The 21576-nt window shown below is 40.4% G+C and overlaps 2 protein-coding genes across 6 annotated transcripts in view; both read left to right on the top strand.

Annotated features, from left to right (window-relative positions):
• The first annotated feature begins 985 nt into the window (after window positions 1-985).
• On the top strand, window positions 986-7221 carry tmem44 (transmembrane protein 44). 2 transcript variants are annotated; one of them, XM_046392633.1, is made up of 10 exons: window positions 988-1293; window positions 1379-1505; window positions 1585-1675; window positions 1918-2075; window positions 2431-2517; window positions 2636-2806; window positions 3268-3429; window positions 3655-3723; window positions 3863-4015; window positions 6947-7221. In XM_046392633.1, the coding sequence occupies exons 1-10, from the start codon at window positions 1124-1126 to the stop codon at window positions 7133-7135; spliced, it is 1377 nt and encodes a 458-aa protein (XP_046248589.1). In that variant the 5' UTR covers window positions 988-1123; the 3' UTR covers window positions 7136-7221. The 2 variants fall into 2 exon arrangements, with proteins under 2 accessions (XP_046248590.1, XP_046248589.1); XM_046392634.1 differs by lacking the exon at window positions 2636-2806 and having other exon boundaries at window positions 986-1293.
• Window positions 7222-9893: 2672 nt separating this feature from the next.
• atp13a3 (ATPase 13A3) overlaps window positions 9894-21576 on the top strand; it is a 30035-nt gene continuing 18352 nt past the window's right edge. For all 4 annotated transcript variants that reach the window (XR_006843536.1, XM_046390892.1, XM_046390891.1 and 1 more), the window contains exons 1-2: window positions 9894-10117; window positions 18674-18754. The gene's annotated coding sequence lies outside the window, so the exon portion shown is untranslated. The remainder of the gene's footprint in view (window positions 10118-18673; window positions 18755-21576) is intronic.

The following is a 21576-nucleotide window of genomic DNA, read 5'->3' as shown; positions in this document are numbered from 1 at the left end:
AGTTAAGGAGTGTTAAGATGGCTAATACTTCCTTTTTTTTATTTTATTTTATTTGTATAGCCCATTTTTACAAGCAGTTTGTCTCAAAGGGTCTCACATCGACTAAGGAAAAACCTTTAACAGGAAAAAATAGGAGAAATCACAGGGTGAGCAACAGAGGAGGGATCCCTCACCCAGGACCGGCAGGAAAGCAGTTAACAACATTACTAAAAAGACAAATAAAACAAAATCTCAACTCATTAAAATTTAACATTTTCATGTCATTCATCAATTCACTTTCGCTTTCCATACCACCTCAATATGATTTTAACATTTCACAAGACTGAAATTCTAATAATGAAATTATAACGAAATGCTGTATCATTCATGTATTTTTCATGTTCTGTTGAAAACCACTATCCAATCAATTCAATTCAGTTCAGTTCAATTTATTTTTATGGCACCCTATACAATCAAGATCGCCTCCAGATGCTCCACAGAGACCCAGAGCCCTTTAATTACAACATGTAATGTAACAATGTCAGATTGGCCATCCATGGTGTTTTCATCTAAAATACAGATTATAGATTGTCTAAATATTTAGGGGAAAAAAGAGGTTTTACAGCGCCAAAACATCTAGACATCACCTGGATGTTGCTCTTTTGTTGATTTTTTTTTAGAGCTTAGCCCCCATACCAGAGTATTGATTTATTATGAGAGATATAAACAATTCCTTTATCGCCCTGCTCCCACCCCTGGAGGATGGCTTCTGCCAAAAGAAAGAACCATATTCACTTCATAGCGTTAAGGATAACAAGGCCACAGTAATTAAGGAGTTGACCATAAAACTCCAGAGTCTCATCAGAGCACATAGCCTCACATAAGTAAGCACTGAGCGCATGCTTGGGAGGATTCAGTCGTTAAGTGGATGCAAATGTTGATTTCTGGGGGACTACTTTCAAATTAGCCCTGAAGAAAAAAATCGATGGCTTATTTCCCACAACGTACGGCATTACGTGAGGTGTACCAACAGGTGAGCTCCTCCCTAAAATACGCGCGTCCTTCTCCATTAAGCTGCTGTGCGTCGGCTGCATGGCTTCGTTTGTCCTAGAGACTTGAAATGTAAAACAGATTTACAAGTAATATGGGGGCAGGCTCACCGACAAGAGGAAACCCCAACACTTTTCTCTTCAGTCTGGTTCAGTTTTGCGCGGAGACGGGTTCTACCTGTTTCTCCCATGACGCAGACAAACTTTGCGTCCCCATCGGTCTCACCTTTCTGTCTGCGATCATTTTACTGCTGTCGTGCTTTCTGTGAGTGGCTTCCGATTCCAACGTTTGTTCCAGTAATCTCCTAAAGGTAAAGGTCCTGGCCCTAAAACCGTGTACACTGTTTCAGGCTCGTATATCAGAGGTGCACATCTCGAGGAGAAAGTCGTGGAGAAGCCACCACATTGGTGTACAGCCTCCTCGGTAACCTGTGCGGCGTTGTTGGAGCCGTTCAGTCCAGACAGCTGTATATTCAGGTAACTGATTTTAATCACGGTGCTTTTCATCTCTTTGCCTGCAGTAAGAGCTTATTTCTGCTCCCCTCCTCATCTGAAGGTTTTAATGGGTGCTGTTGCTGCTGCCACAGATGCTGTGCGTTTCGTTTCTTGCTGCCTCCCTGTGCTTCTGTGCTGGAACTCAAAGGAAGGTAAGTTACCTCAGTAATGCAAACATTATTATTCTCAGACAAGGTAACAGCTGTATCATGTGGAGGAAAGTAGCACAGGTGATGTTAATATTAGCATCCAGCTGGCCAAAACCTTTTGAGGCAAAACGGTGCTTATCGAAGATGCCCTACAGATATCCAAACAAATGAAAAGTGGATGCGTTACAGCTGTTTCCAACTGCTAGAACCTTGTGTGTGTGTGTGTGTGTTTTCTTCCTCCTCAGTAAGGAGGCGGAGGACGATGAGGCGGCGGAGGAGGCAGCACCTCCTTGCAGTGTGTGTACTGATGGTGGTTGCCGGAGGTTTCCTGCAGTCCAGGGTCACCGACCTCCCAGCAAACAGGCCTCTCAGCGGGAGGAGGCTGCAGCACATCACCCTCCAAGTAAGCACACTCTACCACTGTGGCTGGCTGTCGTCCTTTAATGGGATGTCTAATGGTAGTTTGACAGACAAATACATTTGCATATTGTGGGTACTGATAGGTGGAATGTGCTCAAATAATCTGGTAGTGTATTAAATTTGAATATATGCATCTACGCTTAACTCACACTGAACAGTATTGCACTGACATTTGCCTTCTTATGTGGTGCTGTGTAGTTTAAAACACTCACATTTTATGTATTTAAATTAATGTCTTTAGTGTGGATGGATGTTCATGTTCTTCAGTCCTGTCTGTTCAGACTAAATGCCCCTGCTTTGTCTGACAGTATACGACCTAAGAACTGTCTTTTTAACAGGACAACTCTGAAATCCTGGGTTACGTACTCGGTCTGCTGTCCTGTGTTATCGTCTGTACCTCCAGGTTCCCTACACTCTGCAGAGCTGTAAGTGACAAGCAGCACATGGATGTTTTGGTGTCAGAACCGCTTCTGAATGCGTTTGCGAAGTTGTTCACAGTGTTTAAAGGCTTTCAAAGGAATGACGTTTACTTTTTGCCTTTAGTACAGAGGGCAGATGTTGACCCGGGCCTTTGTGTTCTCTGCACTGCTGTGCTCACTGGCTGGTTCCCTCTATGCTGCTGCCATACTCCTCCACAACACTCACTTCGGGTTTCTTTTAAGAGTCATGCCGTGGCTGCTGTCAGCAATATGCTGTGTCATCTTGGACCTTCTTGTATCCTTCTGTAGCGCTGTGTGACTGCATCTTACTCACTCTGCCGACTTTGGCTCGCTAACACCAGAATAACACTCTGTGGCCTAAGCCCTTCACTGGGAGATCATCCCTGGTAGCATGTATAACACAATATTGATTCAGCCAGTGAAACTTTTCCATGATCTAACCCCTCCTCCCCCCTGCAATTTTTTATTTTTCCTGAGAAACATTCTCTGGAGTTTGTTTTTAGTTTTATTGAAGCAGCAGACACTGTGAATGGACAGAAAAAAAGCAGAGCACCACAAATAGAAACCCAAATGTCATCAGGACAAAGTATAAGAGAAGATAATAATGCACACAGTGTTTGATTAAAGGGAGATAACATACAGTTGAAGCAGACTTAAATTCTTCTTGAATGTCTGTGAATTAAACAGAATTTCAGCCAGGTGTTGATCTGTTGACCTTTAATCCAACATGGTCAGGTTCCAGTCGTTCATTGGTGCAAGAGAGGAACCAGACAACAGCGTACCAGTTTTTCTCCAGACACTGAGAGCCTTTTAGGTGGATCACACATCCCCATTGAGAGTAAAGCGGTCTTGAAGATGCAGAAAAAACAGCAAGTTCATCCATCAGCACAAACAAAAGTAAGTTTTCATAAATGTTTTGGGTCCTATTTGTGTTCCTAAAACCCAGGGAGCCAAGATTACTGCTTGCATGTAAAAAGAGATCTTGATCTTAATGAGACTCCCTGGCTAAATAAAGTACCGCCTACACCTACCCTGCATGAATACAGAATTCACACATACCTCTGCCAGATTTGAGTTGTTGCTTTTTCATTGATGCTGTACTACTCAACCTTTTCTTCAAAGATAAAAAATGTCCAGAAGATGACTGAGATGGGTCGCTATATGGATGTCAGTGTTCAACCTGCAAGAAAAGTGGGTGAAGAATATGTTCGACCATTGATTAAGTCAGTGTGTTCGACAGCAATGCACTCGTGATATGAAATCTCACCACAGATTTTCTTCACCCCAGTTAGTTTTCATTCTTGCAGTGGAATATGTATGTTTTTTTTAGCCCCAGATATGCCTTCAGGAGGTGATGTCCGAGCAGGAGGAGGCTGAGGTGGAGAACCATCTTCTCAACAGGGAGGTGCGAGTGATCAGGGTCAACAGTTTCTGCTCCTCGGATACATCCTATGACTCTTCACTAGTCAGCTCTGATCTGGAGGTGGGTTGGACTAATTAAGCAGAATCATTTAAGTAACTGGGGTGTCACAGGAACAGCTTGATATACCTATAAAATGAACAAGAGCAAGCTGACCAATCAGATTAAAATCCAAAACACACTGATACTGTAGTTACCAGCTGCACAAGAAATTGTCGCCATTTTTCTCATGAACAATCCAATTAACTCCTCTGATTTAATAACATGTAAATTATATTTTACCTTTACTTGATTTCAGTCAGTCGTGTGGAAACACACTCTGAACTCAGAACTCTGAACGCCTCAAATATTTATTACAGTTTTCTGTTTGCTGTTTTATTCTGCAGTCAATGCAATATTGTCAGGAATAGCTTAGCCTTTTTGCTGTTGTGGACACAAAAAGAGCTTGAACATTGATCTCAAACCCAATCTGACATCAAAGAAGAAAGCTATGATGTGTACTTCCCATAGTGTGCCACTAGGTGGTGACAGCATTTTGACATAATGGGTGGTGTAAAACGTGAAATGTGAAACTGTGTATGTATGTAGCGGTGTTGTACTGCTTTTAACCTTGTGTGAACTTCTATGATGACTTGAATCCGTTCAGCTATTTTCCCTGTTTAAGGTGGGATGTGAAAGTTGATACAGATGGTGTCTGATGAACGTTTGACTGACTGAAGGGATTTGTTTCTTTAACTATGTAACTGCATTTTCCCTGAGTGTAGGGTGTCCTTTGGAGCCTCGTAGTCTCGCAGATCTAGATGGGATTCTGTACCTGAATGACAAAACACACATCTGTAGAATGTTTAGCTGAACTAGCCGGTCATGGCTATGTCTGCAGGGTTTAGTTTCAAATATTATGCAATTCCTTGGATAAATCACCGCATCTAGGAGTTCAAACAGCATTATTTGCCCTTCTGTCCAACTTTGACCCAAAGCTACCACAAGTATCTGTAGGTCTGTATCTGTGTGTATGACTGTCCCTGTGAGATATAAGTGGTTAAATGTGCTCAGAGGAATTCATAAGGAGAAGGAACACTCCATTTACTGCTGCAAACCCAGCTTTTTGCGTTTGACATGTGATTTTTGTGGGAAGTAAGTCAGACAGCTGACAGGGCTTCTCATAAGAAGAAAGCAGTCAGCATATTCTGGTAAGATTGATGAGTCAAACTCGGTAGAGAGACCCGAGAGTGTGTGGAGCTGTGAGAAGCACAGTCTGATTTTTAGCTAGCTGTCTTCGTTCTGCAGCGTACAATTGGGTCTAGAATTAAACATTGGCTACATAGCAATAGTAGTCTTGTTTTAGAGTTTATGTTTTTAATAGCATAGTTTGAGTTTGCAGAGAGAATGAAATTACAAGCTTCTTCCTTCCCGGGCCCTGACGCTTGCTGCCACAAGAGAAACTCCCTTACTGTGCTCTTAGGGAAAGCCAAGCTGTGGAGGATGTCATTTAGTCAGAAACAAAGGCAAATGGTGTGCGCACAAACAATTGCGGCTTGATACTATTCACCAAACAGGAAAAAGCAAATGACGCAAATTCCCTGAGCACAGTTAGTGTGTCAGGGGGGTATCAAAGTATTGAAAATGTACTGTGTGCACATGCTGTATGTGGTGGAAGCGTATGGCTCGATTTAGCTGTGTGAAAAGTCCTCCTCCCCATTCTAATCGAATCAAATCTCATTGGCCGGTGGAGCCCTGAACACTTCAGGAGCTCCAAATACTCAGTGTTTTGGGGGCACCTAAGATTAGTCTGCAAGTCTGAAAGACCAAATCTGTAAACTCCTGATAATAACAGCTAATCCTTGCTGCACAGAACTCAGCAAATCTCCAGTCTGCAGTCTTTTTAAACAAAAGCAACAACAGGTAGATTCACAGATAGATTCCTCCCTCACTGAAACATTTTCAACTTGCTTGTTAAAATGAACAGAAAACACAAGCTGTTTTATCAATGATTTAATGGAAAGGTAGTTCCCATACAAGCTGCCACAGTATCTCTTGTTTAATCGGTACACAGAACTCCAGATGAGTGACTGTGCTTTTTGAAGATATACAGTATATGAACCAATGAAAATTTACTACATTGTTAAATTACGTGAGACCCGTAACAGCAGAAATTGCATGCTGTGAGTTTAAAACTGTCACTTTGCATTTGGTTACTTTGGTTGCTTTCTACTACATTAAATCCAGTGGCCACCCACTTTTAAGGAGACTATTTTACACATATTTTGCTTTACAAGATATCACCATAATCACTGATCGTGACAAACCAGTGTGTTGCAAGGATAAACTGAACAGTTTACAGACTGAAGGCAGCAGCTTGAATTGTCTATTGTGTTGTGTTGCTCGCACATTTCTGCTGAGTGCCGGTTCTTTGCTGGGGTGAGACTGAGGTGGAGGTGAGGGGTACAGTGAGGGGTGGAATTGTTTGAGATTTGCCTTGTGGCCCAATTGTTCTGCTGTAAAGGATCTTTGATTAAAGACCAACACTGGGTTGGGTCTGTCTGCCTAGGAAGTACTACAAAATGGGTGCCTGGTCTATAGGGGGCCAGTGTTACCCTCTGCTATTTTGGGACATGTTTATGGTCTCTTGTGTGATGCCTGCTGGACAGGACTTACCTCTGTGCTCTCTCTTTTTGTGTGTGTGTGTGTGTGTGTGTGTGTGTGTGTGTGTGAACAAGTCTAAAGCATCTCCTTGTTGCCATCTAGCTGATTCAGTTACATAATATGAGTCATAAAAAGTACAATTTACTTTCGTTTCAGGATCTTTAACATCACAAATAACTGGTGTTGAGTGAGATAAGGATCAGGGTCTCAGAAAAAAAGCCACTCTGAGACAGTTAGTTGTTTAGGTATTCCTTATAGAACAGTTATTTTAAGAATACTAGAATATGACATATTGTAATCCTTCAGTTGTAATTCTCCATCATAATATGTTGACCTGCACTTATTTTCCAGTGGGATTTTGAAGAGGCAAATGCCCACTGGAATGAATCAACAGCCAAACAACAGCTTCCACCAGAGAGGTGGCCAGCAAACTCCAAAACCTTTAACATCTGTACGTGTACCATGTCTGGCCTCTCACAGAAAACCTTGTCTGGTACAGAGGACCATGACTGTCTCTCTTCTGCAAGCTTAGCAAAATGACAAAGAAATGCTGCTCTGTTAGTAATGTGACACATATTTGGTGTATTCATTTGAGGGGTAATTAAAGAAAAAATATTAACACTGAACTTGAATCTGTGTTGTTTTACTACACTGTTTTACAGTTTTGTTAATTTGTGTTTAATATATTGCATCTTTCTCATCACTGCAGCTGGCCTGTGTTGGTAAAATGATGGTGTAAATTGCAGCTCCTCTGATTTATAATGTTGGATGGTGCGTTTCAGTTGCATTGTGCAGATGTGTTTCCAACGTGCAGCTGCATGTCAGTGCACAGAAGCAACTGCAGCTACTGTCAGAACTTTGTCCTGACTGCATTCATTAAGAGAAGGTTTACAGAAAAGACCTCCTCTAATAAAACAATATTGCACCCGTGCTGCCTTGCAAGGTCATTGGGTCACATCCTGTATTTTGCTAGTCGATCCAGGTTATCAGGGCTGGACTGGGGAAAAGGCCCAGCGGAGCAGATAAGCACCAGACTAGACGGCCAGAGCTCCTCCGTCCTCTCCATCATCCCTCTGACCTCTGTCCATTTGCCTGCTCCGTGGTTTGACGACGATGCTAGAGCAACAGACCAGAGCATTTTTAACTGAAGGGACTTCCTAGAACCTGATAACGGAACAATACACAGATAAGAGAAAAGTTATGAAGCACATTTTCCTCCTCCCTGTTACATTTCCTCGAGTGACATGTCTGTCTGAGACAAATGGCTGGGAAACATTATTAAAGTAGAACAGCAATTACTGGTATCAGGAATAGAAATTAATGTAATTTAACACCTTGTTTGTTATGTACACATGACACAATAGGTTGAACTGGGAGATAATTCAATAATATTGTTTATTGAATATCAGCAACATCATATTTTGTCCCATGAAGAGATAGGTCTCATGTACTGGATAAACACTGGAATGAAACTAAATACTGTCAAACATCTGTTTCATTTTAATTATTGCGTACATTTGTCTTGTCATAAAATACATTTTATTTCTTATCAAGACCGATTGGTAGTGAAAATATTTTTTGACAGCTTTAATTCACACAGTGCTTTATATGTCTGTATTCCTTCCCTGTTTTGTTTTTAATATATTTGAGATGGGACTGATGAACACACAATGAAAAGCCATTCAGTCCCTCCTGCTGCTTATGACCATCTAATGTTGCTGAGATAGGAATATATCCCATGTGTATAGCTTGATAAAAAGGCCTGAAAGCTGAGATGCTAAATAAGATCAACCATAATACACATAAAGGCAGCTTAACTGAAGCTCATACTGCAAAATATGAATTCAACTTTACTGGGGGCATTGTTTTTGGGATAGGTTTATCGGCTTGCTTGTTGTAAACCTGCTGAGCACTTAAACTGTCAGCCATCTTGGGAAAAGACATCTTCACAAGTTGTCGATTTTCATCTGTGTTTCCGAACAGATTTAATTTACAAAAAAAAAAAGGAAAAATGTTGTATTTGTACTCCATTAATGCTCTCTGATGTTATGGTGAATGCTGAGCTAGCATTGCTTCATCTCCGGGCCTCATCTCTGTCCCTTCTGAGTGTGGGACAAAGGAAAACAAACTGTGTGTCCCATATAAAAAGGTGGAATTCTGTTTGCAGAGGTGATGAAGAGCACGGATTAGCACATCTGAAGCAGCAGTGGGGAACGGGCCTATGTGTTTTTCTTGGCCTGTACGTCAGTGATCGCTCCACTGCAGAAGACACGGAAGATGCTGGATAATTTGAGCCTGCGGGACATTTTGTTCACCTCACTGGCTTTAAGGGGAGGAGGGGTAGGAGAAATTGTTCAAGAGTAACACAAAATCCCGAATAGCTGCAATGGATGAGTGAGAAATAATCAGAAAAATCAGAAACTGAAAACTACAGCCAATATTACCCCCCAGAAAATCATGAACAATGAACAATCTCGGACTTAACAAAATGTCCACCGTTAACTCTGTTTCTTGTAAGGCCCTGTAGTATTAGTATTCAATCATAGGTTCAATACTAAATTGTCGAATAATTTGATGAACCAATGCATGTTCCTAGAAGTTTGTGAAATTACTTAATGACCCTGATCTGAAAATGTACTACTTTGGCTCTGATGTAGCATTGTCTCTCTGTCTGTAGTCACCAGTCTGTAGTTTGTAGTTTCACTCAATATCCCACCACCAACACCATATAATTGGTTGGCTACCACAGTGTAATTGGTTACACTTCATCAGTAAATATTGGTCATCAGTCTCCTTGATAACTAAGAATCAGTATATGTATTGGACCCTTGGAAAACCATATTGGTTGATCCCTACTTGTGTACATGTGTAAATTAGTTTCTGGTCATTTGAGTAAGTACAAGTTTATGTGATAATATAGACCATGTGAGCACAAATTTAACTAAGATAATGGATGTCTCAAATTGTATCTTGACATATGGCTCCTCCACAAAACAGGGCACATGATCACTTAACATTGCAGGACCAGCCTAATATATGGTGTTAATTTATTCCTCATGTTTGATTTATGGCCACTTTTCAGACCGGAACACCAAAATTGGAAAGAAGGAACGAACACAATAGGAGGCAATAAAACAATCAGTACCTCCTTATAATGTACTTTTCTTGAACATGTATCATACCAAGATATAACAATACTCTATCATTACATCATTTGCCATTTTGTGGTCATTTACAGCGTGACGGACGTTCACCTTGCGTAGTCCTCCTCCCGTGATATCACGGTATGTCATTTCCTGCCGAAAGGCAGCCAGTTCAGGCCAGTTCACTATAGCTGTAGTACTCAGTCTGTCCCACTGAGCTGTCAACACACAGCAACCATCCACTCTGCTTGTCTGTTTCGACAACATTTTTCTATTAAATTTAGTCCCTTTTTCTTCAACGACGTTTTCCTTCAGATAACAGCTACTCTCGTCTCATTATGACTCGAAGGTGATCTTCAGAGTGACCAGGTGGTTCTGGGTGAGTGTGTAATTATTAGAATGTTTGCGGTTTGCCTACATGGCTGTCATCATCACCCATGTGTCAGTTGCTACCTAGCGGCGCTAAGGCTAACGTTAGCTAGCTGATGCGTGTACGAAAAACTGGTGAGGGTTTGCTGTTGAAGCGGCGTTTTGTTTCATCACTTTCTGAAACCCAAAGCAAGATAACCAGTGGTAGACTTAAGGACATTGTTATTAAGCTAGTCGCCAATTAGCTGGCTATCAGTGAAGCTTTGTTAACGTTAGCCAGCTAGCCGACATCCAGCGGCGCTTCACGTTGAAGCACTTCCCTGGCTGCTTGAGGCTTGTAGCCATGATTCATGGTCAGCAAGTGGGCATTTATGGCTAGCGAATGTCACAAGAGATTTTTTCTTTTAAACATGAAAATGAAAAGATACATGTACTCCAAAGCAACGGAAGCCTGCTTGTTAAGAATGTAGACATGTGACAGTTAGTCTTGATATTTATGGGATTTTAATGTTTCCGTAATCCTTAATTGGCTTAAGATATAGCGGTAGTTTTATTTCGTTGAGGTGATTGCTACGAATTATTGGAGTTAAAGTTACTTTTCGTTTAATATATTTGGAAGCTGATCACCTTGACCACCACACGTCCTTTATGTTCGCTTTGCTTCATTCCTCTTTAAACACCTGCCACTCTGGTCGGGTCTCCGGTAACACTCACGGACTGACGTTAATGTACACAACTCAAGCTTGACTATTTAATGAACCCAGCCAGATAACGTCTCCATGTCATCACACACTACACTTTATAAAGTTAAACAACTGTCAGCAAACGAGAACGTAATTGAAAAACCTTCCGGCCTATCAATAGCTTCTTCTTCATGTTCTTGTTTGGTTGTTGTAAGACGTTGGATGATATTAGTTATTTTGGCTGCTCATTTAATTTATGAGCACAAATCGATAAAACCAATCTAGTATCCCATGATATATATTTTTACAAATTGATTCTGATTTTAGTGCACGTTTAAAACACAAACTGATTGTGTGATTCAGTATTTAGTAAAACCACCCTTGACTTATGTACAGATATTTTCCTTTTCATCCTCAACCTGAACAGTTTTAATGTCAGCTTATGTTGCACCCTGAGTAAACAGTACATTTCCAGTCCTGCCACAAATTTGATTAAGGTCTGGACTCTGAATGTCCCATTACACTTTATTTCAGAATCTCTCACAAGCTTTTTGGCTAACAGTAGCCAAGATGTCATGTGAGTTATTTTATCTTTGACAATCTACCCCATAGCTACGACTGGTGAAGCACTGGGATATGTGCTGTTGTATGCACTGGTCCTTCACAATAGCTCTTTCCTGTCGCTGCTTCAGAAATGCCCTTAGTCCTAGTCCTTCGCTCGGTGTCTTTTTAACACTGATATTGAATTTTTGAGGGTCTTTGTGCCATATTGCCTTTCCGTTTTGTTATCGTTGGCGAAGTTGTACTTAAGTGCACGTTCAGCACTGTTTCATGCATTCTTCAGTTAATTATTACTTTTACCTCGTTGCAGATTTGAAATGAAAATCACCTGTCACCCTCGAAGAAATATTTTACCACTTGAAAAGTGGAGAGAAGTTAATATTATTCATTTGCAACACTACCGAAATTGTAACTATGCAAAGCTGGTTGAAAATCTATAAAGTTTCTCTTTAATTATACACAGATTATGTTCATGTGAGGCTTAAATAAACAAAGGACCTGTAAGAGATTGGGTGTATATAGCCAACAGATCAGTTACAAAATATCCTTATCAATTTAAAGTTTATCTGTCTAGCATGAGAAGCTCAGGACAAATGTATTCATTGTCTATTCAAGTTTGTTTCTGTTTATACATTAACAGAGACGCTGGATTAACTGGCACATGTCTTTTTTCTGCCAGGTGATAATTAATTTGTGTGGCTTTAATGAGAGTGAGAATCCATAAACACAAACTGTTTTGCTGCATACGACGATTAGTTTCGCACTCTCACTTAAACCTGTGTAGACTTTGATCACAAAGTGTTGCATTCAGAAGCACGCAGGCTTTTCTATATTAATTTAACCCTTGTGTTGCAAAAGATCGAGATATGCTGGAAGCTTTTCCTGAACAATGTGTCTCTGTTTTCTTATGTAGATTACAATGCTCCCTTTTTATCTGGCTTTGGTGGTAATGTTCTTACTGTGCTGGTCCACCACTCCTAAATTAATATAGAGGAAACACTGCAGAAGCTGGAACCAGAGAATATTGGAATTTTCTGCTCAAACAATTTTCAAATAGATAGCTTATTGTTTTTTCCATCTGTCGCCTAATTGATTAATCAAGTGATTATTGTAGCGCTACCACTTAGATTGTGTGGCTCCTTCTTCTGTTGGAATTAAGTCCACTAATAAAGAATTAAGTCTGCTAATAAGAGATTAACCGGGCTGCTTTAAGGTCTGTGTCGATGTGCTTTTTGTCATGGTTACCTGGTCCATGGAAAAGGTGCCATTTGTGTTTTGGTTTTGTCAGAAATTTTGATGTGGGTGAGCTAATGGATGAACTTCTGTTAAAGGCATGATGTACAGGAATTGTGGGTTGCTGTTTGGAAACACCCTTAGGTTACTATAGAGAGAGCTACACTGCTACACACCTCTAGTTAAGCAAGTTCCTATGTACTTTAAAGGAAGCTTGTTACTGTGTCTGGGGTCATGTATCTTCGAGGGCCAAGTTTAACTTGCTTAACCCGTGTTGCACATATGCAATCATTTGGATTCCTAGACATGAAATCATCTTGTCCTTTTCACCTTTGAACTTTATTCCTCTCCGTGAGAGTGCTTGAAATCTTGTCCAAACTGGATTTGGAAGCAATTTAGTCTTGGTTTAAGAGGCAAGGTGCCAGTATTCTACAGGACTTTGAGCCAGTGCCTGAAAACTTTTCACATGTAAGCTTTAAGACAGCAGCCTGTGATGGAAGGCCTGCCAGTGTTGATTCAGAGTGGAGATGAGAAATATCCTGACATGTCAAAAGTCCTCTCAGCAGCCCAGCACTGTTTGGTGTGGGAGTCCCAAAGCAGTGTGATAGAGAGGCTGATCTTTCTAGTGCCAGTATCGCGGTTTACCTCCAACAAGACCAGGACAAACGAGCGCCTTGCATCAGTGGGTGTGAAATGAAACACTTCACGTGAAAATAGAAACAACTGAGATATTTGACACAGTAACGCAAACCTGAGGACCAAGTTCGGTGCTGATCAAAATTCCCTCACTGATTCAAGTCGTATTGTAAATCAGATCAGAGCATTTCTTTTCTGATGAGTGTATTTTAAGATTTTACTGAGGACTGTTTAAAGTTTTGCATAGCCTGGACCCTAAAAAAGTTAAATTTGAAATAACTCACACGTTATGCATGCAATCTGCAGTCCTTGAATGTCTTGACTGCATCTGGAAGGACACTTTCAGAGGAAGTCTGCGACAGAAAGCTGAGGACAGAGCTTTGTATAGGTCCTTATCTTAAAATGTAATGATTCATCCTTTTAACGCACCTGGCACCTGGTAAAACTGCAAAACAGATGGCAATGCCAGAGCTGTTGCTGACACCACTAATCCATCTGGCATTAGAGCAGTGAAGCAGCCGCACACTTTTGCAGCCACGGACTTTTGCTGTCTTACAGTGACTTGTTTTGTGGTTGCAAAAGTGTATCACATGCTGATAATCTGACTTTTACACAATGTGGACATTTGCTCATTTAGCTTATAGCATGATATCACAGTCCCCGAGTATTCGCCAGCAGTCCAAAAATCAACTGTCTGACTGCATCTCAAGTCTGTGCGGAGTAACAAGAGAACACAAATTTGTTTGATTGAGCTCTGGCAATGAAGACGCTGTTTGAATTACATTTATTTCCTATCTCATATGTGTGTGTTAAATTTCAGCTGGTTTAAATCTTTCATCTTGGTTTGCCCAAACACATGGATGACATTTACACACCTTATTTATGCTCATGAAATAAGGAGACATTAAATAATTCAATAATCTATTATTTCTTAGGACTGCAAACTGTTAGGGTTCACTTGCCCACAGCGGATTGTCTGTCTCTGTCTCGCTGGCAAGCCGGGTCCTGCTAAACCTGGCATGAAAATCTGATTTGTATTATTCCTATGTTTTGATTTGGCAAAGGCTTTTTTACGCCCTTCCTCATGCAACCCTCCACATTTATCCGAGCTGAGGACCACCAATTAGGAATACACTGTTTTGTGCATCCCCGGTGCAAGCTGGAGTTGAGTGTCTTGCTGCCCAAGGACAATTTGACATGTGAGTAGGAAGGAAGTAGGAACTGATCTGTAACCCCTGTGATCATTAGGGTCTGTACTCTGAGCCACAGTCGCTCAAATAATATTTTACATCCATACAGAAATATTCACCCAGGGTCATTATGCACCAATAAGCCGCTGAGCGAAGTAAAAACGTGTTTTGATCTCCTGCACAGTGGCAGTTTTTCATAGACTGTCAAGCAATGCTACTGTTAATCCAGGAGCATGTGGTCTGACTTAAAATTTAGCACACTTTTGATCTGTAGGATTATTGTTTTTTTTCCCCCCCAGCCCTTTCCCTCCATTTTTTCTCATAGATTTTTCACAGGATTGGAGATCCCATATAGGCTTGTACATCTTTTTTCTTGTCCTCCACTTTCTGATCTCATCCATGTTGACTTTCCATTCTTTCTGCATCTATCATAGCCTGTAATGTCAGCAATTCTTCTCACATGGTTGTGACCCAAAGTGTGTCTATGCCATCTCAAAACATATAGAACCTGTTTCTATAATATATTTTATGACCAATTTTTTGGATTACAGACGTGGATGTCTGCTGCGTTCATAGGTGAGTTTAACTAGTTGATTCATATTTCAGTGAAGTAAATCGACTTAACTTTAAGGTGTGGGAAACTGTTTACAGTTGGTTGTATACTGACCCTGTTAGCCCCACCCCCATTAATTATTCACCTGGAGGTGGGTTAATGTTTTCGTTGCCTTGCTACATTCATTCCATTTACATAAATTATTTCAAACACAATTAGATGATTAGTCAGTTTAAAGAAAATTAGTTGACAGCTATTTTTCTAATTGATTAATTGTCTCAGTCATTTTTAAAGAAAAAATGGCAAGCTGGTTGGTTCCAGTTCCTCTCCTTTGGCAAGTTGTTAAGATGAAATTGTTTGGTTAATTATGTTATCAGTGGTGGTAGGCTCTGAAAACTGGCTGAGGAAGAGGTTTTAGTTGTTTGGACAGCAGAGGAAGGGCAGGTGGTCATAGATTTTTAGTAAGGCCAGTGGCCACAGTGATAACAGCTTAATTGGGCCATGATGGGGGGCAAGGCTTGGCTATAATACCCCATGAGTAGGAAGGGAAGTGATAAAGAAAGCACATTCACTGCAGAGCACGATGGCAACAAAACACTTTTTCCTCCAAATGCTTCCATGAATTATGAACTTCTGTCATTAGGTCATGGCTCATTGTTCACTTTTTCCTTTTTGTCTGTGTGTTAAAGAACAGGTCAGAAAGGGAAAGGAGAATTATGTCTAGTCTTAGCTATATTAGAGCTACTACCCTTTTTAGGGGTGAGGTGACTCGTCAACATAATTTATCGTCATCGATTACAGAAATTCATCAGTTTGCTTAACATGCGTTGGTGTGTCGCAACGAAGCATGGCTGTGCGGGGTCTAAGCATGGATAACCTCGGAGAGCAAGCTGAGAAAAAGCTTCACCCACAATCTTCTGAAGTGTGGAAGTATTTTAAACAGAGACCCAACAATATGGTTCTCTGTCAGCTCTGCAAATTATCACAGCGAAGAGCAACCACCTGAAGCAAAAGATCCCGGATTGCTTTGCCAGGGTGGGCATGACAGTAAGCCAGCAGTGTCCTGTTTAATTTTGTTTACACTGAGGTATGATATGTTAGGATCACCAACATGTGGAACATGTTTCTGTTTGTAGCTGCCACTAAAAATTGATTGTCTAAATGTTTTTTCATCAACTTCATATTAAAATGTCTGCACTGCTGCTGTTAATAGCAGCTTAACATTTTGTCATGAATTGTCTAATGGCCAAGTTTTGAGTTAAGTACTATTAACTTGTTTTTAGAATATCAATAAGACCTTTTTTGTACATTTAATTTTGATAAATTGTTATATTGCTCTAGTAATAAAAGTAATCATAATAATTGATGGATAGATAGATTAGTCATTATTTTAATTGTTTTATTGAAAAATAATAATTAGAATAACTGATTTAGCTGCTGGGTGCAGTCCTATTATTTTTATATTTCTGCTTTGCTCATGTTTAGTGAGCTGCTGCAGAAGACTAAGTGAGCTCAACTTTGTCTATAGCTAATGTTGATATTGAGACACTTTGTTCATCCTCATGCTATGCATTTCCAATACTTGAAGTATGACAGGTGCAAGCTTATATGACTCATGTGTGATGTGCGACATTTAGCTTTTTATTACTTTGTTAACTAACACTAAAGATGTAATGTGACACCTTGAATTAAGTCCCATATAAAAGTTGGTTTTGGACTGTTGGTTGGACAACAAAAGTCTCTGCAGAGGAGACCTTGGGTTTTTTGGGGTTTTTTTTAGATATTGTGATTAGCTTCATTAGCCAACCTTTCATAGACTAAATGATGTGTGAACTGAGAAATAATAAGCATTAGGTTTAACAGTGAAGAAGATAATGTTGGTTGTTCCCCTGTTTCCACACAATACAAACATTGCTTTGTGTAATGAATACTTTGCTGATAGTAGGTTGAACGCAGTTAGACCTCACAGTGTAATAAAATAAATTAATAATTGATTGTGTATTGTGTGTGGTAATCACCTCATGATGCATCAGCCAGTGTGCTGCGTAAAAGGTGTGCTTCTTCTTAGAACCAGATTCTATCTTTCTTGTGATTTGATACACGTATACTCAGTATTTTCTTCTTCTGAAATCTTACAATTTCCAGGAACCCTAATGATTGTCATGTTTAAACTTGAAGTTTGAAAAAAAGATCAACAGGCTTTTTTCCGAAGCTAGTGTTTCTCATTATTACAATAGCAGACTAATCAAATGAGAGACAACAATGTGGCTTTAGGCTGGGCTGGAGGAATCTATAAATATCTTTCAAATCATGCTGACTCTTAGGGGCCCTCCCAGGGTCCTCTGTCCTCCAGTAAAAAACTGTTTTTCTTCTGTGTATATAGCCTAGCTATCACAAAATGTCACGGAGTGTCCGAAGGTTATTTTTATAAAGCCCAATAATTTTGATAAACAAGGTGGGGGGAAAAAAAGACAGGTTGGTGCAGTGTAGGATGAAGGACAGGCGAGAAATGCTTCACAAATCTGACAGTATGCTTGTGCGTGTCTTTCCTTTGCTTGGACATGTCTTTTGGTGTGTGAGTGTGGCTGGCCTGGATGTCTCACAGATTTCAGTCTCTGACCACAGATTTCAGCCATGTTAACTGAACAACAGCAGCTGCAGAATGGCAATTAATTAGTTTCTGTAGCCTAATATGCTTAAAGTGCTTGCACTTGTAGATTTGCACATCATAGAAGAATCCACTGGTCTTGGCAGAGATCTGCACTCTGGTTGTGCTCCTCTTTTTAGCTGGAAAAGGGTGTGGGAAAATTATTGTATTATGTCACTGGCATTGAGACGGGAACAGAAAGGCAAGACTCCATTAGTGGGTGGGAGTCATCTGACCGTTCTTTCATATATTGCAGCCGTTTTAGCACAAGGTCATGATTATTTGCTGAAGTCATCGCTCAAGGCATCATGTTGACACCTACAGCACTCAGGTTCTTCAGTCACTGTGGGAAATAATTACTGCCATTGAAGTGAAAAATGAACAGGGTAATAACAGGAAAATGTAAACTTTGTATGATGGCGAAACACTCCATTCACTCTCTTGTGTGGGCCAGACCAAAGTCTGCATTAGTATGGACAGTACTGGTATACTGATATGGGTTATAATGCTCACAGTTTATTGTTGAACTTGCTTACTTCAAACGGAAGTTCAGACAGTTCACCCATTTGTGTTTAATTTCTCAACTGATTAAGTAATTCAAAAGTTGTTGTCAGAAAAGGCAACCAGACCAAATTAAATGACCGTCACTCGTCCAACTTTGGTTGTGTGTGGCCAACAAAATTAAATTAATCTTATCTAATCCATTAGTAGTCATTGATCTTGTAGGATGTCTCAAGCACCTTGTGTTGTTGAATCCATGCTTTAAAGAGGGTCCATTCTGCTACTTGTTGAGTGAATATGTGAAGAGCATGTGCTCTTTTAAAAATTTACACAGTGGCATTTGCCTGGTAGGTTTGAAAAATTCTTCTGCTGCAGTTCAGTACACATTAACCACTATTGTTTATCTCTTCAGATGATATGTTTCTGTTTTGTGAAAGTCTCTTAACAGTTAACCTCCAGGTTATCACACTCAAGTGGAAAGACCTGAAGTTTTGGAAAGCTGTGTTCAGAGTGTGTGTGTTTTTTTATGATTTTTGTTCTTTCGTTTTTTTTTTCAACTCAGGGTTCCAGGTTGGTGTGGTGAGAGAGCAAGCTAATTGCAGGGAGGAGGACCGCCTGGGGCATCGTGTTCCTGGCTCTCAAGGTATGAGCACACCAATCGACTAGAAACTGAGTTTGAGTTAATTATAGTGGGGTTTTGTGTTTTTTTTTTTGCCACAGAGGTGCTCAGGGACATTGCAGCGATTTGCCACTTTTTGTAGTTTTTGTGATCTGTGTAGTCATATCACTATCTTCAGCCACATCATCCCCGAGCTTTTGGGAATGTGAAATAACTTCAGTAGAACCAAATGGTTGATTTGTGTATAGTATGAGTGATTACTCTTGATTATTTTGTGATGATTCTAACTCTGATATAAACTATGTTCACATTGTCTCTTTGTATTCCTGTATATGAATAATACACTCTGACTTATGACGGTTCTCCATCCCTGCTCTTGCACAAGTTCAGCTGAATGAAAGTATAACTTAACTTGTCTCCAGTCTGAATTAACAAGTAATATATTAACCCTGTAGACAGGGTTAACATGTCCGGCTTTTCAACCACCAGATTTAGAGCCTGTAATTATGTAACCCTGTAGGTTTTCTGAGGTTAAAACCCTCTCTCTGTCATCTTAGCAGATGGTTTCAACATAGCAGACTATGTAACAATCTTTGGTCATAGTAAGCGCATAAGCTTGACACTTTTAGATCTTTGTTTGGATACCCTTCTCATTGCACTGTGAGTCACCATGCCAGGACACCAGTCTTATCAGAGTGTATATCCATGATGTACTGGTGTCAGCATTTCCAGCCATAGCACAGATTTGGGAGGGAATGTTCTTGTTGCACTGCACTTATTGCCTAGCGCCGGCCAGGGGGCTGCTATTGTAAAATACTAGGAAGGGCTTGGTCCTAAGCAAAATATCCCGCTGGATGCCAGAGAAGGAGTCCACCCGGGTGCAGTTGGTAGATAAAATCAGCATGTGAAGGGGCAGTGATACAGGATCAGGGAGCATTGGAGGGTGGCCCTATAGGCACTGTGCCCCAACACACTGTGCCAGAGCCCCTCAGTTACAGCTGTGGTCAAAGTGTTCTAACTCGCCCTGTCCTTAGGTCATTACATGTGGTTTTTGTTTTCTCTTCTGTTTGTGTGCATGTCAGTACTCTCTGTTTTGTGCCCCTGTACATTTAATGGAAAAACATGCTGATGTCTGTTATCAAGTTTCCCCAAAGGCCCCAGTGAAATCCTGAGTGTGTCTGATCCACTACCAACTCCTGACCTTGAAGCCAGTAGCCGAATAAACCTCTCTGTCATATTATCTCATCTCATAATCCCACAGGTGGACTCCACACACATTCAGTGACAATGTTTCACTGTAATACAATGCATGAGCCACAAAATGGCAACATAACCTGCTGGTTGTGCTTTCAGTCACATAGTCAGATTGTCTGCAGCTTAACTGGTGCTTCAAAAAGGTCTGCTCATCATTTGACCTAGATGCCCCTCCCTGTCAATATCGATGTACGATTCACATACACCTTTGCACAAAGTGACAGTACGCTTTCCTTAGCAGCTGGCTAGTTCTCGGTGACAACAGAGCGGAGGAAACGGGAATGAGCTTGATATTGACTAACACACGCATCTGATCACTCTGTTGATCTGTCTGACACTCATAAGAGATAATCTCAGGTGTTGTGAGGCCGAGTAGCTGTCTGGAATTTGCTGTGCATTCTTGCAGTTGGAACATGTCCATGTGCTCCAATGAACTGCTGACTTCTGCAGGTTTGTATCCACTGACAGTAATATCTTCCTTCGTTGTAGGTTTTTTTTTTTTTGTTTTTTTTTGTTTTTTTTTTAATATGTTTTATAAGAATTCAAAGAAACATTTTGATCCTTCCTCACCCTGTGTCTTATTGAAATCTGTGTGCCCAGCATGTTCTTGTCTCCTTAAAGATTTTCTGTATAGTATATATTGTAGTTGTTCTTTACATAAATTTGGTGAAACTGAAAAAGTTTGGTGTCTCATTCCTAAGTCCTTGTGAGTGATTGGCTGAATTGCGTTGCATTGCAGTGGCATTCACCTTCAGTTTCTGCTAATAATTACACACCCACTATTATTGACCGCTCAAAGACCGTTGTAAGGTAGAGTTTCAAACATTGAACCAATGCTCTTATCAAGTGAGCCAACAATTAGAGGGTTCATGTCTTTACAGGACATTTGACTTGGAAATGATCTCTTATCGCCAGACACAATTCAGTTAAGCAATGCAGTATGGAAGTTGAGATGGCTTTGACACCACATCTGGTTATCATTATTTACTATAGAACTCTGTCTATGATTTGTATACAATGCATTAAAGAAAAGGAACAGAAAAAGACCTGATGGAAAAGTGAAGAGTAGAATAAGGGTGGGGAAGAGCTTTTTTATGTTACCAGTGAATAGATACACACAGGTGGATCAAAACAGCAGCAACAAGCATTGTAGTCCACCACAATCTCTTTTGTTTTGGTGTCGCTGAAGTCCAGGGGATTGTTGTCATACCATGTGAAAAAGCTCTCCATCAGTCATTACAGATATTTAGTTCAAACAATTCATTGATGGTCCCTATGTGAAACCCCCATGGTTAAGAGTGAGGGCTCAGGAGTGAGCTAACATCCTCTTACTGTAAACACTGGGTAGAACTGAATAAGAAGATGCTGGATCAGGATCTGGATTGATTGTTGGCTGAATACTCAAACTTAAAACTAACTTCACTGCATTGAATTTATGACTTATAAATTGATCTGTGAAGTAATGGCACGCAAAAAGAAGGCTACTGAGATTCAATGCCCAGTCCTATTTACTTCTGCCATTTACTTAGCGCACACATTTAGTTTGTCTCATACAGTTCTTAATAAAATGCTGGAAAACTGGATGGAATGGA

Source organism: Scatophagus argus, chromosome 6, assembly GCF_020382885.2.
Source record: "Scatophagus argus isolate fScaArg1 chromosome 6, fScaArg1.pri, whole genome shotgun sequence".
NCBI classification, from domain to species: Eukaryota; Metazoa; Chordata; class Actinopteri; family Scatophagidae; genus Scatophagus; species Scatophagus argus.
This window is presented reverse-complemented; position numbering and strand designations above follow the sequence as displayed.

What these genes read in the sequence shown, in the direction of transcription:
- tmem44 (XM_046392633.1), top strand. Translation starts at nt 1,124, where the DNA reads ATGGGGGCAGGCTCACCGACAAGAGGAAACCCCAACACTTTTCTCTTC. An exon ending in TTACTGCTGTCGTGCTTTCT is followed by an intron (nt 1,294 to 1,378) that starts GTGAGTGGCTTC and finishes ACACTGTTTCAG; the next exon opens with GCTCGTATATCAGAGGTGCA. An exon ending in GTGTCATCTTGGACCTTCTT is followed by an intron (nt 2,807 to 3,267) that starts GTATCCTTCTGT and finishes CAACATGGTCAG; the next exon opens with GTTCCAGTCGTTCATTGGTG.